Raw genomic sequence first — 19,597 nt, 5'->3', positions numbered from 1 at the left:
TAGGAGCAAATCAAAAAAGTTAAATAATAGGTTCACAGTTTTTCAAGTCTGTCTTGACACAACAGTCAGGTGCATATATGCAGTGGTAGAATGTCACTAAGTACATTTACTCAAGTACTGTACAGTTAAGAACAATATTGATCAATCTCAGATGGCAAAGATTGCATGTAATTGCCACACAAAAATATAATTTTGAACACTGAAATAAAAAAAGTACAATTTTGAGGTATTTGTACTTTAAGTACTTGAATTTCATGTCACATACAGTATACTTCTACTTCATTTGATTTCAGAGGCCAAATATACTTTTTACTCCACTTCTTTTATTTGACAGCTATGGTTACTTTGCTAAACACAATTTTACATACAAAAACATTATGAGCTCATAAAATATGACACTTTGTTAAACTATCCAACTGGATGTGAAATAGGTCAAATAAAATAGTTTCACTGCGACTGTAGCTGCTACATAAAATGATATGTACACATCAGGGCCTCTGTAAGTTCCCACAGCAACATGTCTGTAAGAAGGAGAGGAACTCCAGTCTGGACCAACAGGACCCAGAGCCTCCACAGATTAAAGAGGAACAGGAGGAACAACAGTGAAGAATCAGACTCTAGACTCGAGTAGTGATGAAACTCAGAGTACAGCAGAGAAAGAGCATGTTGTCAGCTTGTCAGTACTGAATGCTATCCACACAGGTGAGAAGCTATATTCTTATGAAACATGTGAGAGGGTTTTCAGATGTAGTAGTTTGTTGCACATCCACACAAAAATCCACACAGGTGAGAAAATGTACCTCTGTGGGAAAAGCTTTCATGACACATCAATATTGAAGAGTCATGAAGATCCACACCGGTGATAAGCCACATTCTTGCAAAACTTGTTGGAGAGATTTCAGACATAGAGGTGACTTAAAAATCCACATGAGAGTGCACACAGGAGAGAAACTGCACCCCTGCACCCCCCTGGGAAAAGATTCTGTGGGATGCCAGACTTGAAAAGCCATCTGAAAATTCATACTGATGTGAAGCTGTATATTTGCAAAACATGAGGGAGAGCTTTCAGACTTAGTGGTCACTTGACAATCCACATGAAGAACCTACACCGCAACACCTGTGGGAAAATATGTCTGAGTTGAAAAGTCATATTAGTGTCCACACAAGCAATAAGCTTTGTATTTGTGAAACGCTGGAGAGGATTCAGTTATAGTGGTTAATGGATTGAACGCACAAGAGCCCACACATTTGCAGAGCAACATAAATACAGCACTTCAGGGAAAAGCTAAAAAAAGGGGCAAAAATCCACAAACAAGACAACCAATCAAAATTGGACATTTGGCTAATGCACTGCTCCCTTCCCCTCCCAGAGGCATGGACACTGAGCTAGTTGTTCCTCTCCACCTCCCCTCCCTGAGGCATCAACACTGGGGTAGTACCTCTCCACCCCTCACCTCCCTGAGGCAAGGATACTGGGCTAGTGTCCCTCTACCCCACTCCTAGAGGCATGAACACTGGGCAAGTGTCCCTCCAGCAGCAGCTAGAGGCATGACCAAGCGCACGTTGTCAGCATGTCATGGAAATAGACACCAGAGAACCCACACAGGTAAGAAGCTGTACTCTTGTGAAACATGTGGGAAATGTTTCAGGTTTAATATTGGGTTGTTGGTCCACATGAGAACCCACACAGATGGGAGGCCGTACCTTTGCAACACCTTTTGGAAAAACTTCACTTACACGTCAATATTATTTATTATTATTTGAGTCAAATGTATACCACCACAATAGTTAAAGATGTACAGACACACCTACTCATTCAAAGGTTTGTCTTTCTTTTTACAATTTTCTACATTGTGGAACAATCCTGAAGAGATCAAAACTATGAAATGACACATAAAAATTATGTAGTAAATAAAAAAGTGTTAAATAAACAAAAATATATTTCATACTTTAGATTCCTCAAAATAGCCAATGTTTGTTTACGTAACTAACATTTTGACTGCAGGAGTATTTATATACTGTTGCATTGCTACGTTTCGTGAGATAAAAAATGTGACTACTTATCCCACCCATGTTTATTTGTTTATAATTTCCTGTAAAGTAACTTAGAACTACGGCAGTAAGTTAAATATGGCAGTATAGAAAATGTGTCATAATTACACGTGTGTAATTAAAATTGATGTATCGTTACATCCCTGCTGCTGATATTTTAGCGCTCAAGCTCTAAATGAAAAACGGAACATTCCACTGTCGGAACTTAAGAACGTGACACCCAGCGGAAGTAAACAACACAGGCTAGCCGCGTTAGCTGCGTATATGTATTGAATTAGCTGGAGGATAACAGCGTAACGGTAGCGTAGTTCAATGGTTAACGTGTAATTAAGCAACAATGTCTTCAGTTGAGTGTTTGAGAGAGTTCATCAACGAGCGACTAACTACTGCTGCAGAAGAAATATTCGGAGTTTTTCAAAAAACTATCGTCCAGTACGAAGAGGAGATCGATCGTCAGCGCAGACTGCTGGATATCGTTTGGAAACCTGAAATAAAGTTATACAGGATAGGTTTGTAAAACTTCAAAGATCTCCAAAAACAAACAAATAGATGTATTTGACTCATATCCTATCAAGGGCAAAATCGTCAGTTAGACATTGGGTGGGATGATGTGGGTAAGTTATGGGGGTGGAGGTGTACTAGGTTGGAGGCAACAATCTTTGAGAAAGTTCTTCACCTGGACAAGTAAACCTTAAACTTTTTGAATGGAGAAATACTACTAGAGATATGGGAGAAAAAAGGGGTGAACTGACTCTTTAAATGGACCCGTAGAAAAGAGGCTCTGGTGTATGAGCAGCTAAAAAGTTCATAAACATGATATATATAAAACATAAAATACCAGTTTTGAGGACCAAAGATATGCGGAGCTAGGTTCAAAACAGTCAGGACTGAAGCAGTGATGGCCTCAGGATCTACAGAACAGACCGAAAGCTTTGGCACACACTCACCACACTCAGCTGTTGTGTTCACTTTTGCTGGTTGACATGAACACAAACGAGACACAGGAGGTTTTCTGTGAATGATAAACATTCTGAGTCAATATAACTCTGAATATTGATGAGAACAAATTAGCTTTCTTTCAACTTTTGGGGGAGTCTGATGTTGTGTCAATTAAAAATATTGGGGTTGGGGGATTTCCACGTGGTGATTACGTACCTGCATCCTATCTGTTTAAATACAGAGTTGTATTTATTTGCTCAGTGTGCAGGTAACTATCATCACATTAATATTAACCTACTTCTTGTTTCCCTTTGTCCCTCCAGAGCTCCCACAGCAGCATGCCTATAAGGAAGGGGAGGTTCTCACTGACCAGCAGATCTGTAACCAGGACAGGAACTCTAGTCTGGACCAAGAGGATCCAGAGCCTCCACAGATTAAAGAGGAACAGGAGGAACTCTGCACCAGTTTGGAGGAAGAGCAGCTGCTGAAGCAGGAGACTGAAACCTTTATGTGGACTCCTACTTGTGAGGAAAGTGACAACAGTGAAGGTCAGGCTGAGGACTCTGATGACACTCAGAGTGCAGCAGAGAAAGAGCATATTGTCATCATGTCAGTGAGAAGCTTAGTGGTACCAGAACCAAACAGTGACGACCAGCTCCTCTCTCACAACTCTCATGTAGCTGAGAGCCAAGATCACAAAGAAGGTAAACATGAAGACTCAGGATCAACTAGAAATACAGAGACAAAACCACATCATAACAGCAACAGTCACACTGACAATGAACACAACTCTACTATGTTAAAGATGAACAATAATACCTGCAAAAGTGAAAAGCCTTTAAAATGTGACAAATGTGGAAAAACTTTTAAGTATATGCCCAATTTGCATAAACACCTGAAAGTCCACACAGGTGAGAAACCAAAGACTTGTGATATATGTGGGAGAGATTTCAGATATAATAGTGGGTTGTTGGCCCACATGAGAACCCACACAGGTGAGAAGCATTACTTTTGTATCACCTGTGGGAAAAGATTCAGTCAGAGGTCAAAATTGAAAAGACATACGAGAATCCACACAGGTGAGAGGCCATATCCCTGCAACATCTGTGGAAAATCATTCAGTGACTTATCATCAATCAATAGGCATATGAGTACCCACACAGGTGAGAGGCCGTATCTTTGCAACACCTGTGGGAAAAGATTTTGTCAGAAGGCAACTTTGACAAAGCATATTATAAGATGCCATACAGGTGAGAAGCTGTATGCTTGCGAAATGGAGGATTCAGTGTAGTCCAAATAAAGTCAGGTAAGTTTTTATTCATATAGCTTTCAAAATGTGGAAGAGGATTCAGTTGTAGTGGTTTCTTTACAAAACACACCAGGACCCACTGGTGAAAAGATGTGTAATGGTGCAGTCTTTAAGTAGAAGCATCTTTGTTTCTTAACGAACATTTCTAATTTTCTTAAAACACATTACCTCAGTGCCATGAAATAGAACATTGCTGACGGTTCCACCAAGGTTTTGCAAATAATCTCTGTTGTTTTTTTCCCTTTGACATGACTGTATGTTTGAGCAATATCATTCCTATAAACTGTGGAAGATGTTTGTTTGATAGTGTGCTCAGTAGTGGTTGCCAAATGTTATTGATGTGAATTTTTAAAACAACTGGTGTCTTGTGGTTTTTGTTCATAGTCCTCATGTGCAGTCAGTACATAACAGGCTGATTGAGATACAATTTGATGGACAGGAGACAACAGTAAAAACAGAAAAGAGCATCACATTTTTAATGAAAAATGGTCGACATGTAAGCAGTATTGTAATACTTAACTACATTTCTGAAACAAATAATGCACTTATTGTACTTTCATACTTGTACTTGTTATACTTGCTCTGTTATACTGTACTTTATATGACAGCTATAGCCACAATTATTTTAAAATCCTTAACATTACATCCACTCCTTCTCTCTCATTAAAAATCTAGGATCTATGAATATGCAAATATTGTTTATTTTAAAAGTTTAACTGCTGGATACAACATGTCTCCTACTTCACCGTAAAGTCTATTCTCAGTATATGTTCACTGGAGACTTCAAGTTTCCACATCACACTTGTGTAAATTGAATGTTTGACCAGGATTAGCTTTAAAACTAGTGTTGATGTCACAAATCATGTTCATTGGTCGACCCTTTAAAACCTGACTTTCAATGAGCACAGAGAAACTTTCCACTTTAAGCAGATGAATGTGAAATCAGTTTTCTGGTGTCAAACATATTTTTTTAGTCGAGGGGAACTTTAAACTATCTAACACTACATTAAAAAGTGCATGCATTTACATGTTAATGATCTAGAGAAATTATGCTGAAAGGGGCCATTCTGGGGAAGGAGTGCATTCATTATTATATTTAATATTTTATGTATATTTTGCTGATGGTCATCTAAACTTTTTACTTTACTAACATTTTCAGTGCATGGGTACTACTGTTGTAGAATTGATTGTACTTAAGATGAATATCTGACAACAACTGCCATTATTTTTATGCAAAATCATTCTGTTAGAAGTCTGTTGAATCCATCGCTGTAAGTTAAATGTATTTGTACAGAAAAAGTACAAAATGTACCTGTGAAATGAAGGTTGATGTACATTTTTTCTGCTACTAATAAACACAGAAGTCCTAAAGTGCCAACAACTGAAAGTGGAACATGTCTCTTCTGGTTTGTGTTGGGAATTCATTTTCAGAGGAGTAGTTGGTCAAAAATGGAACCCCTCAAGGTAATGTAATAAGTCCCCTTCTACTCTGAGTTATGATAAGTGATATATATAAACGAGTTGGTCCAAAGATTGGTACTGTAAGTCCAAATTGCCCCATCACACAGATGATGGGGCAATTTGGTTAAGAGGAAGGATATGGAATATATTGAACAGAAAGTCCAGGAAGCCATTATTAAAGTTGAAAATTGGTCTCTGATGTAGGGATTTTAATTGTCTGTAGAAAAATCTTAAACTGCCTTTTTTACAAGTGTAGCCGCATGATAAATCGATTCAGTTGTAATTTTCCAGTTAGGTTTGGTAGAGCTCTCAAAGTTGTTTAAAGGACCAGTGTGTAAGATTTAGTGGCATCTACCGGAACAGACTTGGCAGAAATTCAATATAATATTCACAAGTATGTTTTAAGTAGTGTATAATCCCATTAAAATAAGGATAGTTGTGTTTCTGTTTCCTTAGAATGAGCCCTTTATACCTACATGGTATACCCACCATGTTGCATCGTCATATTTCTACAGTAACCCAGAACAGAAAAACCAAACACTGGCTCTAGAGAGGGCCTTTCACATTTGTCACATTTGTCACGTATGTTGCGTTTGTTACGTTTTTTGTGAGTTTCATGGCCACCAAAGGTTCTCCTACACACTTGGAGGGGGTGGAGTGGGATGGGAAAATTTTTCTGTACAAATACTGAAACGATGTTATCTGCTGATATTTTAACAGGGTGGTTCGAGTTCGTGTTCATCCCTCCAGAAGAGTTCCTGAGACTTGTAGAATCAATGGCAAAGCTGAGGAACACCGTTCTTCAACAGGACATTCCCTCATCTGGTGTTTTGATGATGGTGGTGGAGAGCGCTGTCTAACACGTCAGTCAAATATCTCCCATAGGTGTTTCATTGGGTTGAGATCTGGTGACTGTGAAGGTCATAGCATATGATTCACATTATTTTCAGACTCATCAAACCATTCAGTGACCCCTCGTATCCTGTGAATTGGAGCATTGTCATCCTGGAAGAGACCACTCCCATCAGGATAGAAATGTTTCAGACCTGTACCAGTTTTTCCTTTAATTTGTCACCTGTCTGTACCTCACATCTCTTCTTTCATTTAAATCTAGTAACTACAGTACATGATCCAGTAACTACTTAACCTTAGATATCCCTCAGGTACTCACTAATGTTGGCAGAACTGGTTTCAGGTACAATGCAGTTTTTAAATGAAATGAACTGCAAACTGCCCTCAAATTACAGTCTTTCATTCCTCTTAGAGATTTTAAAGCTTTATTATCTTGTGTTTTCTATGATTCTTGTAACTGTTTTTATTTATTCATTATTGATTGTGTAGTTGTGTTGTTTCTGTTACTGATTGTGTTCTTGTCTTATGAATGTTTCTTGTTCTCAGGTCACTCTAATAGAGATATTATTAATGTTATAATTAATTAGAATTAATCTGTCTAAACAAAGATTAAATAAAAAATAAAATAAAAATATGTAGATGAGAAAACTCGTTGATCGTTGATTAACCTTGATGCTTATTGGCTTAAAACATGTTTAATTGTATCCGGAACTACATTTTCCACTGTCGGAACTTAACATTGCAACATCCAGCGGAAGTAAACAACACAGGAACTAATTGCGTTAGCTGTTTGGTGTCCTGTGCTTTCAGGAAGTCTCTCAGCAGGACAGTGAGACATCTCACTTGTATTTAAGCAACAATGTCTTCAGTTGAGTGTTTGAGAGAGTTAATCAACGAGCGACTAACTGCTGCTGCTGAAGAAATATTCCGAGTTTTTCAAAAAACTGTCGTCCAGTACGAGGAAGAGATCGATCGTCAGCGCAGACTGCTGGATATCGTTTGGAAACCTGAAATAAAGTTATTCAGAATAGGTTTGTAAAGGCTTAATATTTAAATAGTATAAACAGATGAGTCAGTTTTCTATGCCACCGCAGTGGTTAAAAGTAACAGGCACCAGTTTGGACACCTACGCGTTCAAGGGTTTTTCTTTATTTTTTACTATTTTCTACATTGTAGAGCAATGCTGAAGATATCAACACTAGAAAATAACACATGAATCATATACTGATTCATGTGATCATATACTGCCTCTTTTCTTCACCCTTTCCCCCTTTTGTCCCTCCAGAGCTCCCACAGCAGCATGTCTGCAAGGAGGAGGAGGATCTCCCTGACCAGCAGTTCTGTGACCAGGAGAGGAACTCCAGTCTGGACCAAGAGGACTCAGAGCCTCCACAGATTAGAGAGGAACAGGATGAACTCTACACCAGTCTGGAGGGAGAACAGCTGGTGCTGAAGCAAGAGACTGAAACCTTTATGTTGACTCCTGCTTGTGAGGAAAGTGACAACAGTGAAGATCAGACTCTGGACTTGAGTCCTAATGAAACTCAGAGTGCAGCAGAGAATGAGCATGTTGTCATCATGTCACTTAAAAGCGTAGTGGTACCAGAACCAAACAGTGGCGACCAGCTCCTCTCTCACAACTCTCATGTAGCTGAGAGCCAAGATCACAAAGAAGGCAAACAAGGAGACTCGGGATCAACTGGAAATGCAGAGACAAAACCACAGAAGAGACATCATAAAAGCGACAGTGACATGAACAATGAACCCAACTCTACTATGTTAAACAATAATAACAGTGAAAGGTCTTTCAAATGTGACACTTGTGGGAAAGCTTTTGGGCACAAATTTAAATTGGATAGACACCAGAGAATACACACAGGTGAGAAGCCGTATTCTTGCAAAACATGTGGTAGAGATTTTAGAGTGAGTAAATCATTGGTGGTCCACATGAGAATCCACACAGGTGAGAAGCCTTATTCTTGCAACACCTGTGGCAAAAAATTCCGTCACATGTCAGTAATGAAAAGGCATGTGAGAATCCACACAGGTGAAAAGCCGTATTCTTGCAAAATATGTGGGAAAGGTTTCAGGAGTAGTAGTGGGTTGTTGGTCCACATGAGAAACCACACAGGTGAGAAGCCGTACCTTTGCAAAACCTGTGGGAAAAACTTCAGTCAAATGTCAGGATTGAAAACACATCTGAGAATCCACACAGGTGATAAGCCGCACATTTGCACCACCTGTGGGAAAAACTTCATTCATATGTCAGTATTGAAAACGCATATGAGAATCCACACAGGTGAGAAGCCGTATAATTGCAAAACATGGGAAAGATTTCAGAAATAATAGCGATCTGACAATCCACATTAGAAGATACCTTACAGGTGAGCAGCCGTATAACTGCAACACCCGTGGGAAAAGTTTCGATTGAATGTTCGACTCGGAAAAGTCACAAGAATTTACACACATGAGGAGTTGTTTTCGACAATCTACGTGAGAATAACCTATTGCAACATGTGTGGGGAAGAAATTCTGCCATGTGTCTGAATTGCAAAAGCGTATGAGATTCCAAACAATCAAGTAGTTTTGTATTAGTGAAACAGAGGATTCAGTTGTAGTGATTCATGGACAAACCACACAAGAACACACACAAGTGGAAAAAACACATAATTGCAGTACCAGTTGGAAAAGTAAAAGAAAATCAATCAACAGGACGATGAGAGGATAATGATGTTTATTGTCAGTGATGCCTTTCAAGTTTTGTTGAACTAACATTACTGTACTAATATTTCTGTTAGCAACAGTATGTTTCCTTCAAATTCCTGTATATATTCCTGAAATATAGGTGACACACAAACACAAGTTGTAGATGATGTGCTACATGGTTTTATAAAAAAAAAGTTAATAAACTTATTTTTTTATTTTTTATTTATTCCTTATCTTTTAATAGAACAGTTATTCAGGCTGATATTCACACATATATCCTATATGAGGAATTGCAAACAGTGTTTTAGTATTTCAGCTCACCCGCTGGAAGTTCTGTAAAAATTACAATGTTCAAGTATTTGCAGTTGGAGTACTTCTATTTGTTGTTACACATACTATACTACAGTGTAATTCAGAGGCAAATAGTGCAGTTTTTAGTCCACTCACGCAAATTAGCTCCATCCACCTCTATTAGCTGCATCATATAGAAATGCTGTATGTGCCTTAATGATTCATGAAAAATAATACAAGACTGAGGGCATGGGACTTTGAATGTGTTTTGCAAAAAGTACCTCAGTACTTTTACTTAACTAACATTTTTACTTAAGGGGTATTTATACACTGTGGCATTGCTATGTGTAGTGAGATAAATAATGTGAATACTTATTCCACCAGTGTTTATTTGTTTATAATTTCAGGTTAAGTAATTTAGAACCATGACAGTAAGTTAAATATAGCAATATAGAAGATGTACCACATTTCCCTGTGAAATGACTCGAAGTAGATGTAACGTTACATCCCTGCTGCTGAGATTTAGCACTGAAGCACTGATGAAAATGCAAAAGTTGAAAGCGGAACTAAATGCTACCTCACTTCCACTGTCGGAACTCAGGAGCGTGACACCCAGCGGAAGTAAACAACGCAAGCAAACGGCGTGAGCTGCATACATGTCTTGAATTAGCTGGAAGATAACGTTGCAATGGTAGCGCAATTAATTGTTTAACGTGAAATTAAGCAACAATGTCTTCAGTTCAGTGTTTGAGAGAGTTCATCACCGAGCGACTAACTGCTGCTGCTGAAGAAATATTCCGGGTTTTTCAAAAAACTGTCGTCCAGTACGAGGAAGAGATTGATCGTCAACGCAGACTGCTGGATATCGTTTGGAAACCTACAGTTGTGTTACATGGGATAGGTTTGTAAAAATATTAATGATCTCAACAACAAACAAACAGAAGAATTTGACTCATATCCTTTCAAGGGCGAAATCTTCAGTCAGACATTGGGAGGGTTGATGTTACTGAAAACAGTCTTTTTTATCTTCGGTTAACTGCAGGATGAATGAATAATGACAGAATAGTAAATCGGGAGGGAGATGGTTTTATTAGGGATTTCTTTTAACCTAGTTTCGCTTCGCAAGTTTCACTAAACGAAATTCAAGTCCAGTCTTAAGCTATATTAAACAATTCAAGACACAAACAGATTCTCTTTGCTGACATATCTGGACTTATTTGTCACTACCCTCTCATATTAAAAAAAACAAGATGTGACACACACCAAATTCACTCACTTGGCATGATCTGGACCTGTACTACTTATGATGTAATGATTAAAAGGGAAAACTTCTGTTATGGGCCAAATATTTTTGTTGAATGGCTGGATTTGGCCCGCAGGCCAATATCTGCCTACCACCGCTTTGAAGCGTCTCGGACAAAAGGTGTGGAAAATATTAAGAAAAACAGTCTATAATAGCTCATTGGGCCATATTGCATGATCTTGACCCATGAGACAATGTAATGCATTATATTGGCGGCGTGCAAAAAAAACTGGAGGTTGTGCATCCAGTAGGATGATGCCCAGATTAACACAAACATGATTTGAAGTCTCAGACTAAATATGAGTAAGATGTTGGAAGAAAAAAATGCTGTAACACTTTATTAGTCTACATTTCATGGTTTTAATCTAAAAATAGGGAATGTGCAGGCGTTGGGTGGACTCAGAGATGAGCATAATGGTGGTTTGAAATATCTACAAAACAACATGAAATTTATTGGGGAGAAGCTGAAAAACCTGGTTGACTACGCTGCATACACTTTAGAGACAGTCCCTAACTTCAGCCCGTCATTTTACCTGTATGCAGGGTTTCCAAAGCACTATACGTCAACCATGGACCGTGAGGTAAAATATCACCTGTGCAGCATCAGTCAAGCTTTATTCTGTAACGTACATCAAATCTGGTGGGGATTAATAATCTCACTCAAAAATTATTGAGGATTAATATACCAGATGTCTGAATATCTAATATGATATATGGAACTGTCTACACCATGGCGGGGTGCACTAGATTATTTGTAGTCATCATATTTTAGGTAGAAAATCAACCTAATTAATAAATAAGTTTGTTGAGGAGCCACAGTATTGAGATAGAGGCAACAATCTTATAGACAATTCTTCACTTGGACAAATAAACCTAAAACTTTATGAATGGAGAGATAGGCTAATACTTGTACCAGCAGCTAAAAAGTTCACCCCCATAACTCCAGACCCAGAACACAATTCAAACACTGAAGTTCCATTTTGTGTGTAATATTAGACTTATCTTGGACTTTTAGTGGCTTTAAATCAAAATGTCCTGACAGCACTGATGTAGCTCAGAATTCATCCAGAGAAGGACTGTTTTCTTACAAACAACTTCATTGTATAAACCTGGAATCTGTGCATCACCACTGAATTTCAACACACTTTCATTTAAGGGAATAGGAAGGTGTGTCCAAACCTTTGACTGGTACTGCAGAGCAGAACAGAACATTAATCACATCAGTGCTTCTGCTGATGTTTCTGCAAAATCCCCCATTACATTCGGTGACACCTAAGCAATATTATTTGTAAGATGCTATTTGTATGGTGCTTCACATAACAAGACACATACAGGCCATGAATGTGAAGCACCATATTTTTCCCCTTCCCTTTCAACGCTCCACATTAAGTTCCACTCAGTTTCATTAAAATACCAGTTTTGAGGACCAAAAATTTTCATGTGATTTATGATTACGCACCTGTATCCTATCAATTTAAATACAGACTTGTGTTAATTTGCTCAATGCGCATTTCACTATCATCATATTAGTAACCTACTTCTTGTGTCCCTTTGTCCCTCCAGAGCTCCCACAGCAACATGTCTGTAAGGAGGAGGAGATTCTCGCTGACCGGCAGCTCTGTAACCAGGGAAGGAACTCCAGTTTGGACCAAGAGGACCCAGAACCTCCACAGATTAAAGAAGAACAGGAGGAACTCTGCACCAGTCTGGAGGGAGAGCAGCTGGTGCTGAAGCAGCAGACTGAAACCTTTATGTTGACTCCTACTTGTGAGGAAAGTGACAACAGTCAAGACCAGACTCTGGACTTGAGTCCTGATGAAACTCAGAGCGCAGCAGAAAAAGAGCATGTTGTCAGCATGTCAATTAATAGCTCAGTGGTACCAGAACCAAACAGTGACGACCAGCTCCTCTCTCACAACTCTAAAGTAACTGAGAGCCAAGATCACAAAGAAGGCAAACAAGGAGACTCAGGATCAACTGGAAATACAGAGACAAAACCACAGACAAGACTTGACAAAAGTCTCACTAACAGTAAAGACAACTCTACGGCATTAAAGATTCACAGTAACACCTATACAGGGGAAAAGTCTTTAAAATGTGACACTTGTGGGAAATTTTTTAAGCGCAAATACAATTTGCACACACATCAGAGAGTCCACACAGGTGAGAAACCTTACGTTTGCAAGATCTGTGAGAAAAGATTCAGTTCAGCATCAGCATTGAACGCTCATTTAACAATCCACGCAGGTGAGAGGCCATATTTTTGCAGCACCTGTGGGAAAAGATTTTTGAACAGGTCATGTTTGAGAATTCATAGTAGAATCCACACAGGTGAGAAGCCGTATTCTTGCGAAACATGCGGTAGAGTTTTCGGATTAAGTTCATCTCTGTTGGTCCACATGAGAACCCACACAGGTGAGAAGCCGTACCTTTGCAACACCTGCGGGACAAAATTCAGTCACAAGTCAGTATTGAATAGGCATATGAGAATCCACACGGGTGAGAAGCCGTATGATTGCAAAATATGTGGGAAAGGTTTCAGAGTTAATAGTGACCTGACAGTCCACATTAGAAGATACCACACAGGTGAGAAGCCGTATAACTGCAACATCTGTGGGAGAAGTTTCTACCGAATGTTAGAATTGAAAAGACACATGAGAATTCACATAGTTGAGGAGCCGTATTCTTGCAAAACATGACAGAGAGATGAAGACTTTTTAGTGACTTCTCAATCTACATGAGAGTGTAGGAGTAGTAGTGGTATAATTGCACATAATTGCAGCACCAGTGGGAAAAGTAATAAAAAACAATCCATTAACTGGACAATAAAGCTGAAACTGCTGTGGGCCATTGTTCAATAACTGAAATGAATACATTTTTGCAACAGCTACATCTTTGTAATTGAATGTAAATTATTCACCATGTATACAAGGTACCAATATCTTTGTGTAAATAACCCAATTTATGTCTTAGCTCTAAAGAAAAGATAGCCCTGTTGAACATCATTTTGTTACAATATGTTTATTACATATTTGATCTGTTTCAGGTTTGTAGTGCCTTATTTCCTATTTTGATTAGAAGGGCTTTTATTTTGAAGGCAGCATTCTGGTACTCGCCCAGTTCCTGCTTCAAGCAACAGTAAAGATAAACAGTAAGATGAAAGAACTAAGAAGGAAAAATGCAATGTTTTAGCACCCCCCGAAGAGGCACAAGGTTTGCATTTAGTGTAATATTAATGTGTGGTTAGTTCTTAAAGTAATTTACGTAACGTTATATTACTGTTTGTTTAACTAATTGAGTTAGCTTTAGCTTAATACGAGCTAATGTTAAGCTATGTAAGGTGGCTAATATATTGTTTGTTTTGTGATTTGTACCCAGCTCTTACGTTGGTTTTGGGATTGTCATTAAACCTAAAATCATCAGTTCAAGTGTCAGACCATCTTTCGGTGGGGTATGCTACAGTAAGAGCTTCGCCTGTACCTGCTACACCATGCTGCCTATGTAATCCACGATACGACGGCACGGCACACAGAGCAGCAAGTTGCAGCACTGAACGGTATGGTCAAAGGAGACGTTAAGGAATACAACTACGCTCAAAATGGATGACATAAAGGAACAGATACACAAGCTACAAACGGAAATACAGGAAAGTAGGAGCTTACTACATCAAGAGGAAAATAAAGACATATCAAGGCAGGAATTAAAGGAGACAATGGAAAGCAGAGAAAAACGACTAGCTGAGCTTCAACACAAAATGGATGACACTGATGGGTTAGCATTACCACGTCGTTCAGAACGTCCTAGTGTGCCCACAGAGAAAATGCTCGCCTACCAAAAGGAGGAATTGAGTAAAAAGGAAAAAAGACTGCTCAGCATGTATGAACAATGGAAAATTCAAATCAGAAAATCCAAAGAAAATTTAAAGAAAGACATATCAGAAACAGAATTGGCTGCAATGGCAGACACCATTGAAAAAGGAAAAGATGGACTCATGAGAGCTTACAATGAAATAAGAGAGCGTGCCACACCATCAACTGAACTAAGACGCAAAATAGATGCATGTGAGGCTGTAACTAAAGACATTATGAAAATAGTCTATGAACGCTTATCAGCAATAGATGGCTATTTTGATGCAGAGCGTGAAAGACACCAGCTCCATCAACTACTAGCCCATGACTATGCTTACTCCATATATGGTACTGCCTCTCTGTCAGGTGCCAGTCACCACTCTGAATCAACAAGCATAGCTGCAAAAAGGGCTGATGCAGCCGCAGAGCTAGCTGCGAGGGAGGCTCAATACAAAGTAATGCAAGAAGAAAGAAAGCAAAAGGAAAAAATAAGAATAATGGAGGAGCACCATAGGAAGGAATTAGACATGCAGAGGTCTGAATTAGAGCGTCTACAAGCAGAAAGGGACATGGAAGCAGCTCGTGCCAGACTGGATATCTATGACAGAGAAATTAAACAGAGCCCCCCTGTATACCACCAAAACCCTCACACTGTCGCACCAGCATCCCCTACAGACATGTCCTATCTGGCCCAAGCAATTCAAGACAGCATAGCCATAAACAGACTCCCGATGCCAATGCCCACAGTGTTTAGTGGAGATCCAATCCACTACATTGAATGGAAGGCTTCATTCAAGTCACTTGTAGACAGAAAAGGTATTTCTTCAGCTGATAAACTTTATTACCTGAAGAAGCACGTCAGTGGCCCCGCTCACAAATGTCTTGAAGGCACCTTTTATCGAAACGATGATGAGGCATACAGAGATGCATGGAATAAGCTCAACCAACGCTACGGTCAGCCATTTGTCATCCAACGAGCTTTCAGGGACAAGCTGGCAAAATGGCCAAAAATACAGTCAAAGGATGCAGAAGGATTAAGAACATTCTCAGACTTCCTAAATGCCTGCCTGCAAGCCATGCCTCATGTGAAGGGTCTAGAAATATTAAGTGACTGTGAAGAAAACCAAAAGCTGATACAGAAAGTTCCTGACTGGTTAGCATCCCGTTGGAATCGTCAGGTCACAACAGCCCTCATGGGAGGTAAGGAGTTTCCCACCTTTGAGGATTTTGCTAACTTTGTCTCAGTAGAAGCAGAGATAGCATGCAATCCAGTCACTTCCCTACATGCTCTTCACTCTTCTAACTCATTCCAGGACAAAAGAAACACAAAGGAAGTAAAGGGAAGCAAAGCCAATGTCTTCAACACTCAAACTGCCATAAACAGTGTTAAATCAGTATCAAGCAGTGGAAAATCAAGAATCCCCTGCATGTGGTGCAAAGATGACAAGCATCAACTCCCAAAGTGCGCAGACTTTATGGAAAGGTCTCTGGAGGAGCGGCGAAAACATGTGAAGGACAATAAGCTGTGTTACGGATGTGTGAAACCCGGTCACACTGCCAAGGAATGTCGTCACCGCCACACTTGTGATATATGCAAGGGAAGACATCCTACCTGTCTCCATGATGAGAACTACAGAGGACGTGAAGGTAGAGAAGGGCTTGTAGCTAATGTGAACACAGCTTCAAACATAGTAAACGAAACCACAGCAGCCATGGCACTCAATGTCACTAGAGGGGGTCAGTCATGCAGCACTTCCATGATCGTCCCTGTATGGGTGTCCTCTGCTACAAACCCATCTAAGGAACAGCTTGTCTATGCATTATTAGACACTCAAAGTGACAGCACCTTCATTGACAATGGAATAAGTAATGAATTACAAATAGATTCCCACTCGGTGAAACTGAAACTTACCACTATGCTCGGAGAGAGCATGATCATGAAGAGTCAAAGGGTGGCTGGACTCCGTGTGAGAGGCTACAACTCATGCTTTCACATCGACCTTCCTCCTTCATATACAAAAGACTGCATTCCTGGGAACCGTGACCATATACCCACTCATGAAACAGCAAAGAGATGGCCTCACTTAACAGCAATCACCGATAAGGTGCCACCTCTCCTTAGCTGTGATGTAGGACTCCTAATTGGATACAACTGTCCCAGAGCACTAACCCCCAGACAGGTATTAACAGGAAAAGACAACGAGCCCTATGCCATTCTTACAGATTTGGGGTGGAGCATTGTTGGCTGCTCAACACCATGCGTTGATGAAACAGACTCCAGTCTGTGTCACAGAGTCACAGTAAAGGAACTCCCTCCAGTAACACCGATGGATGTGATAAGTGTCCTGGAGTCGGACTTTAAGGACACTAAAAGAGACGACAAGACTGTCTCACAAGAGGATCTTCTTTTCCTGAGCAAACTAAATGAAGGCATAAGGAAAAATGACCAGGGACATTATGAGATGCCTCTGCCCTTTAAGCAACGGCCACACTTACCTGACAACAGGAAACTCGCTGAAATCAGGCTCAGTCATCTAAGACGGAAGTTCTACAGGGATGAGAAATATAAAAGAGACTACACAACATACATGAAAGAAATCATTGAGAGAGGTGATGTCGAGGAGGTATGCGAAGATGGAACTCCCGGTGAACGATGGTACATTCCCCATCATGGCATCTACCACCCTAAAAAGCCTGAAAAACTGCGTGTCGTGTTCGACTGTTCTGCAAAGCACGCCGGCACAAGCCTCAACGAACACCTTCTTCCAGGGCCAGACATGATAAACAACCTAACGGGCGTCCTCATACGGTTCAGACAGCATCCCATAGCTCTCATGTGTGACATAGAGAAAATGTTTCACCAGTTCCATGTCCAGGAGGATGACCGCAACTACCTGCGTTTCCTGTGGTGGAAAGATGGAGATACAAACACACAACCTCAGGAATACCGAATGAAGGTACATCTTTTCGGTGCTGTGTCATCCCCTGGCTGTGCGAACTATGGCCTGAAATATCTAGCCAAGGAAAACAGTCTTTCACATCCAACAGGATCCCAGTTCATCACCAGAGACTTTTATGTGGATGATGGAGTCACAAGTACAGACACGGTGGAAAAGGCCATTCAGTTGGCACACGAGGCAAGAGAGATATGTGCCAAAGGTGGTCTCCGTCTTCATAAATTTGTGTCAAACAACCATGCTGTTCTACAGAGTGTACCCTCGTCAGAATGTGCAATAGACGCTAAGACAAAGGATTTGACCTTCAACGTTATACCACTGGAGCGAGCGCTAGGGATTCACTGGAGCATAGAGGGGGATAGTTTCAGATTCAACAACACCTTGAAAGACCAACCAGCGACACGTAGAGGCATACTGTCTACTGTTGCCTCCATATATGACCCCCTCGGCTTCCTTGCGCCTTATGTTCTCAAAGGAAAGAGGATCTTACAGGAAATGTGTCACCAAGGTATTGGTTGGGATGACCCCCTACCAGAGATGCTGAAGCCACGGTGGGAGAGCTGGTGTCACGACTTTGCCAACCTGCAGAAAGTAAACATAGCTCGATGTTATGTACCTGCCAATTTTGGAGAGGTCATAGATACAGAGTTGCATCACTTTTCAGATGCGAGCGCCAATGGATACGGACAATGCTCTTATCTGAGAGTCAGAAACCAAAGAGGAGAGATTCACTGTTCTCTTGTGATAGGAAAGGCCCGTGTTTCTCCCACAAAATTGACTACAATACCAAGGCTTGAATTAACTGCAGCAGTGGTTTCAGTCACCATCAGCAATATGCTCAGAGAGGAACTTGGTTATGCTGATGGGAAAGAGTACTTCTGGACAGACTCAAAGGTAGTCTTAGGCTACATAAATAATGATGCACGGCGCTTTCACACTTTTGTCGCTAACCGGGTCCAGAAGATCCGCCATAGCACAAGTCCCCAGCAATGGCTTTATGTCCCCACAGATAAGAATCCAGCGGATGGCGCATCCCGGGGAAAAACTGTAAATGAACTGCTCACATCCAACTGGTTTACTGGTCCCATGTTCCTCTGGGAAAAGGAAATACCTGCACCTAGGGATGTTATACCGGACCTAAGCGTAGGAGATCCAGAAATCAAAAGGTCACAAACACTGCAAACAAAGACCACAGAACCAGTGAGTCTTGCCGACCGTATGTCCAAGTTCTCATCATGGTCCCGAGCCACCAAGGCTGTGGCCCGCCTTCTGCGACGGGCTAAGAAAATCAAATCATGTGTTCATTCTACAGTGAGTGAACAGGAAAGTGCTGAACGTGTCATAATCCAAGACCTGCAAAGTCAAGCATATGAGAAGGAAATCCAGCTGTTAAACAAAGGAAGTCAACTACCACATTGCAACAAACTGCACCGCCTTGATGTTTTTCTAGACACGGACGGTATCCTCAAGGTTGGGGGAAGACTCCGCCACTCATCCCTTGCTGACTCATTCAAACACCCGATTGTCATCCCCAAAGAGCATCATGTGACAAAACTAATAATAGCTCACAACCACGAAAAGACAAAACATCAGGGAAAAGGCTTCACCACAAATGAAATCAGATCCAATGGCTATTGGATCCCTGGTATGAGCCGAGCAGTTGCTTCATACATTCGTCAGTGTGTGACTTGCCGTAAGCTCAGGAGACCCCCAGAGGGCCAAAGAATGAGTGACCTACCTACAGAACGTGTAGAGCCCTCCCCACCATTCACATATTGTGGTATGGACTGTTTTGGTCCTTTTGTTACTACAGAGGGAAGAAAACAGCATAAGCGATATTGCCTGCTCTTTACCTGCTTTTGCTCACGGGCCATCCACA

At 40.5% G+C, this 19,597-nt stretch overlaps 2 protein-coding genes and 1 pseudogene across 2 annotated transcripts; all 3 read left to right on the top strand.

The window, feature by feature from the left end:
- Window positions 1–2,252: 2,252 nt before the first annotated feature.
- LOC122965371 (zinc finger protein OZF-like) lies at window positions 2,253–4,985 on the top strand. Its single transcript, XM_044329391.1, has 2 exons — window positions 2,253–2,561; window positions 3,315–4,985. The coding sequence occupies exons 1-2, from the start codon at window positions 2,390–2,392 to the stop codon at window positions 4,280–4,282; spliced, it is 1,140 nt and encodes a 379-aa protein (XP_044185326.1). The 5' UTR covers window positions 2,253–2,389; the 3' UTR covers window positions 4,283–4,985.
- Window positions 4,986–7,345: 2,360 nt separating this feature from the next.
- Window positions 7,346–9,541, top strand: LOC123000061 (annotated as a pseudogene).
- Window positions 9,542–10,222: 681 nt separating this feature from the next.
- LOC122965344 (zinc finger protein OZF-like) lies at window positions 10,223–13,854 on the top strand. Its single transcript, XM_044329358.1, has 2 exons — window positions 10,223–10,511; window positions 12,477–13,854. The coding sequence occupies exons 1-2, from the start codon at window positions 10,340–10,342 to the stop codon at window positions 13,610–13,612; spliced, it is 1,308 nt and encodes a 435-aa protein (XP_044185293.1). The 5' UTR covers window positions 10,223–10,339; the 3' UTR covers window positions 13,613–13,854.
- Window positions 13,855–19,597: the final 5,743 nt, after the last annotated feature.

This window comes from Thunnus albacares, chromosome 2, assembly GCF_914725855.1.
Source record: "Thunnus albacares chromosome 2, fThuAlb1.1, whole genome shotgun sequence".
Taxonomy (NCBI): domain Eukaryota; kingdom Metazoa; phylum Chordata; class Actinopteri; order Scombriformes; family Scombridae; genus Thunnus; species Thunnus albacares.
Note: the sequence above shows the minus strand (reverse complement) of the source record. Positions and strands in the feature narration are given on the sequence as shown.

Bases quoted from the DNA above. Each gene is read 5' to 3' on its own strand.
- LOC122965371 (XM_044329391.1), top strand. From the start codon at position 2,390: ATGTCTTCAGTTGAGTGTTTGAGAGAGTTCATCAACGAGCGACTAACT. The intron at 2,562-3,314 runs GTTTGTAAAACT...TTGTCCCTCCAG, and splicing joins AATAAAGTTATACAGGATAG to AGCTCCCACAGCAGCATGCC.
- LOC122965344 (XM_044329358.1), top strand. From the start codon at position 10,340: ATGTCTTCAGTTCAGTGTTTGAGAGAGTTCATCACCGAGCGACTAACT. The intron at 10,512-12,476 runs GTTTGTAAAAAT...TTGTCCCTCCAG, and splicing joins AGTTGTGTTACATGGGATAG to AGCTCCCACAGCAACATGTC.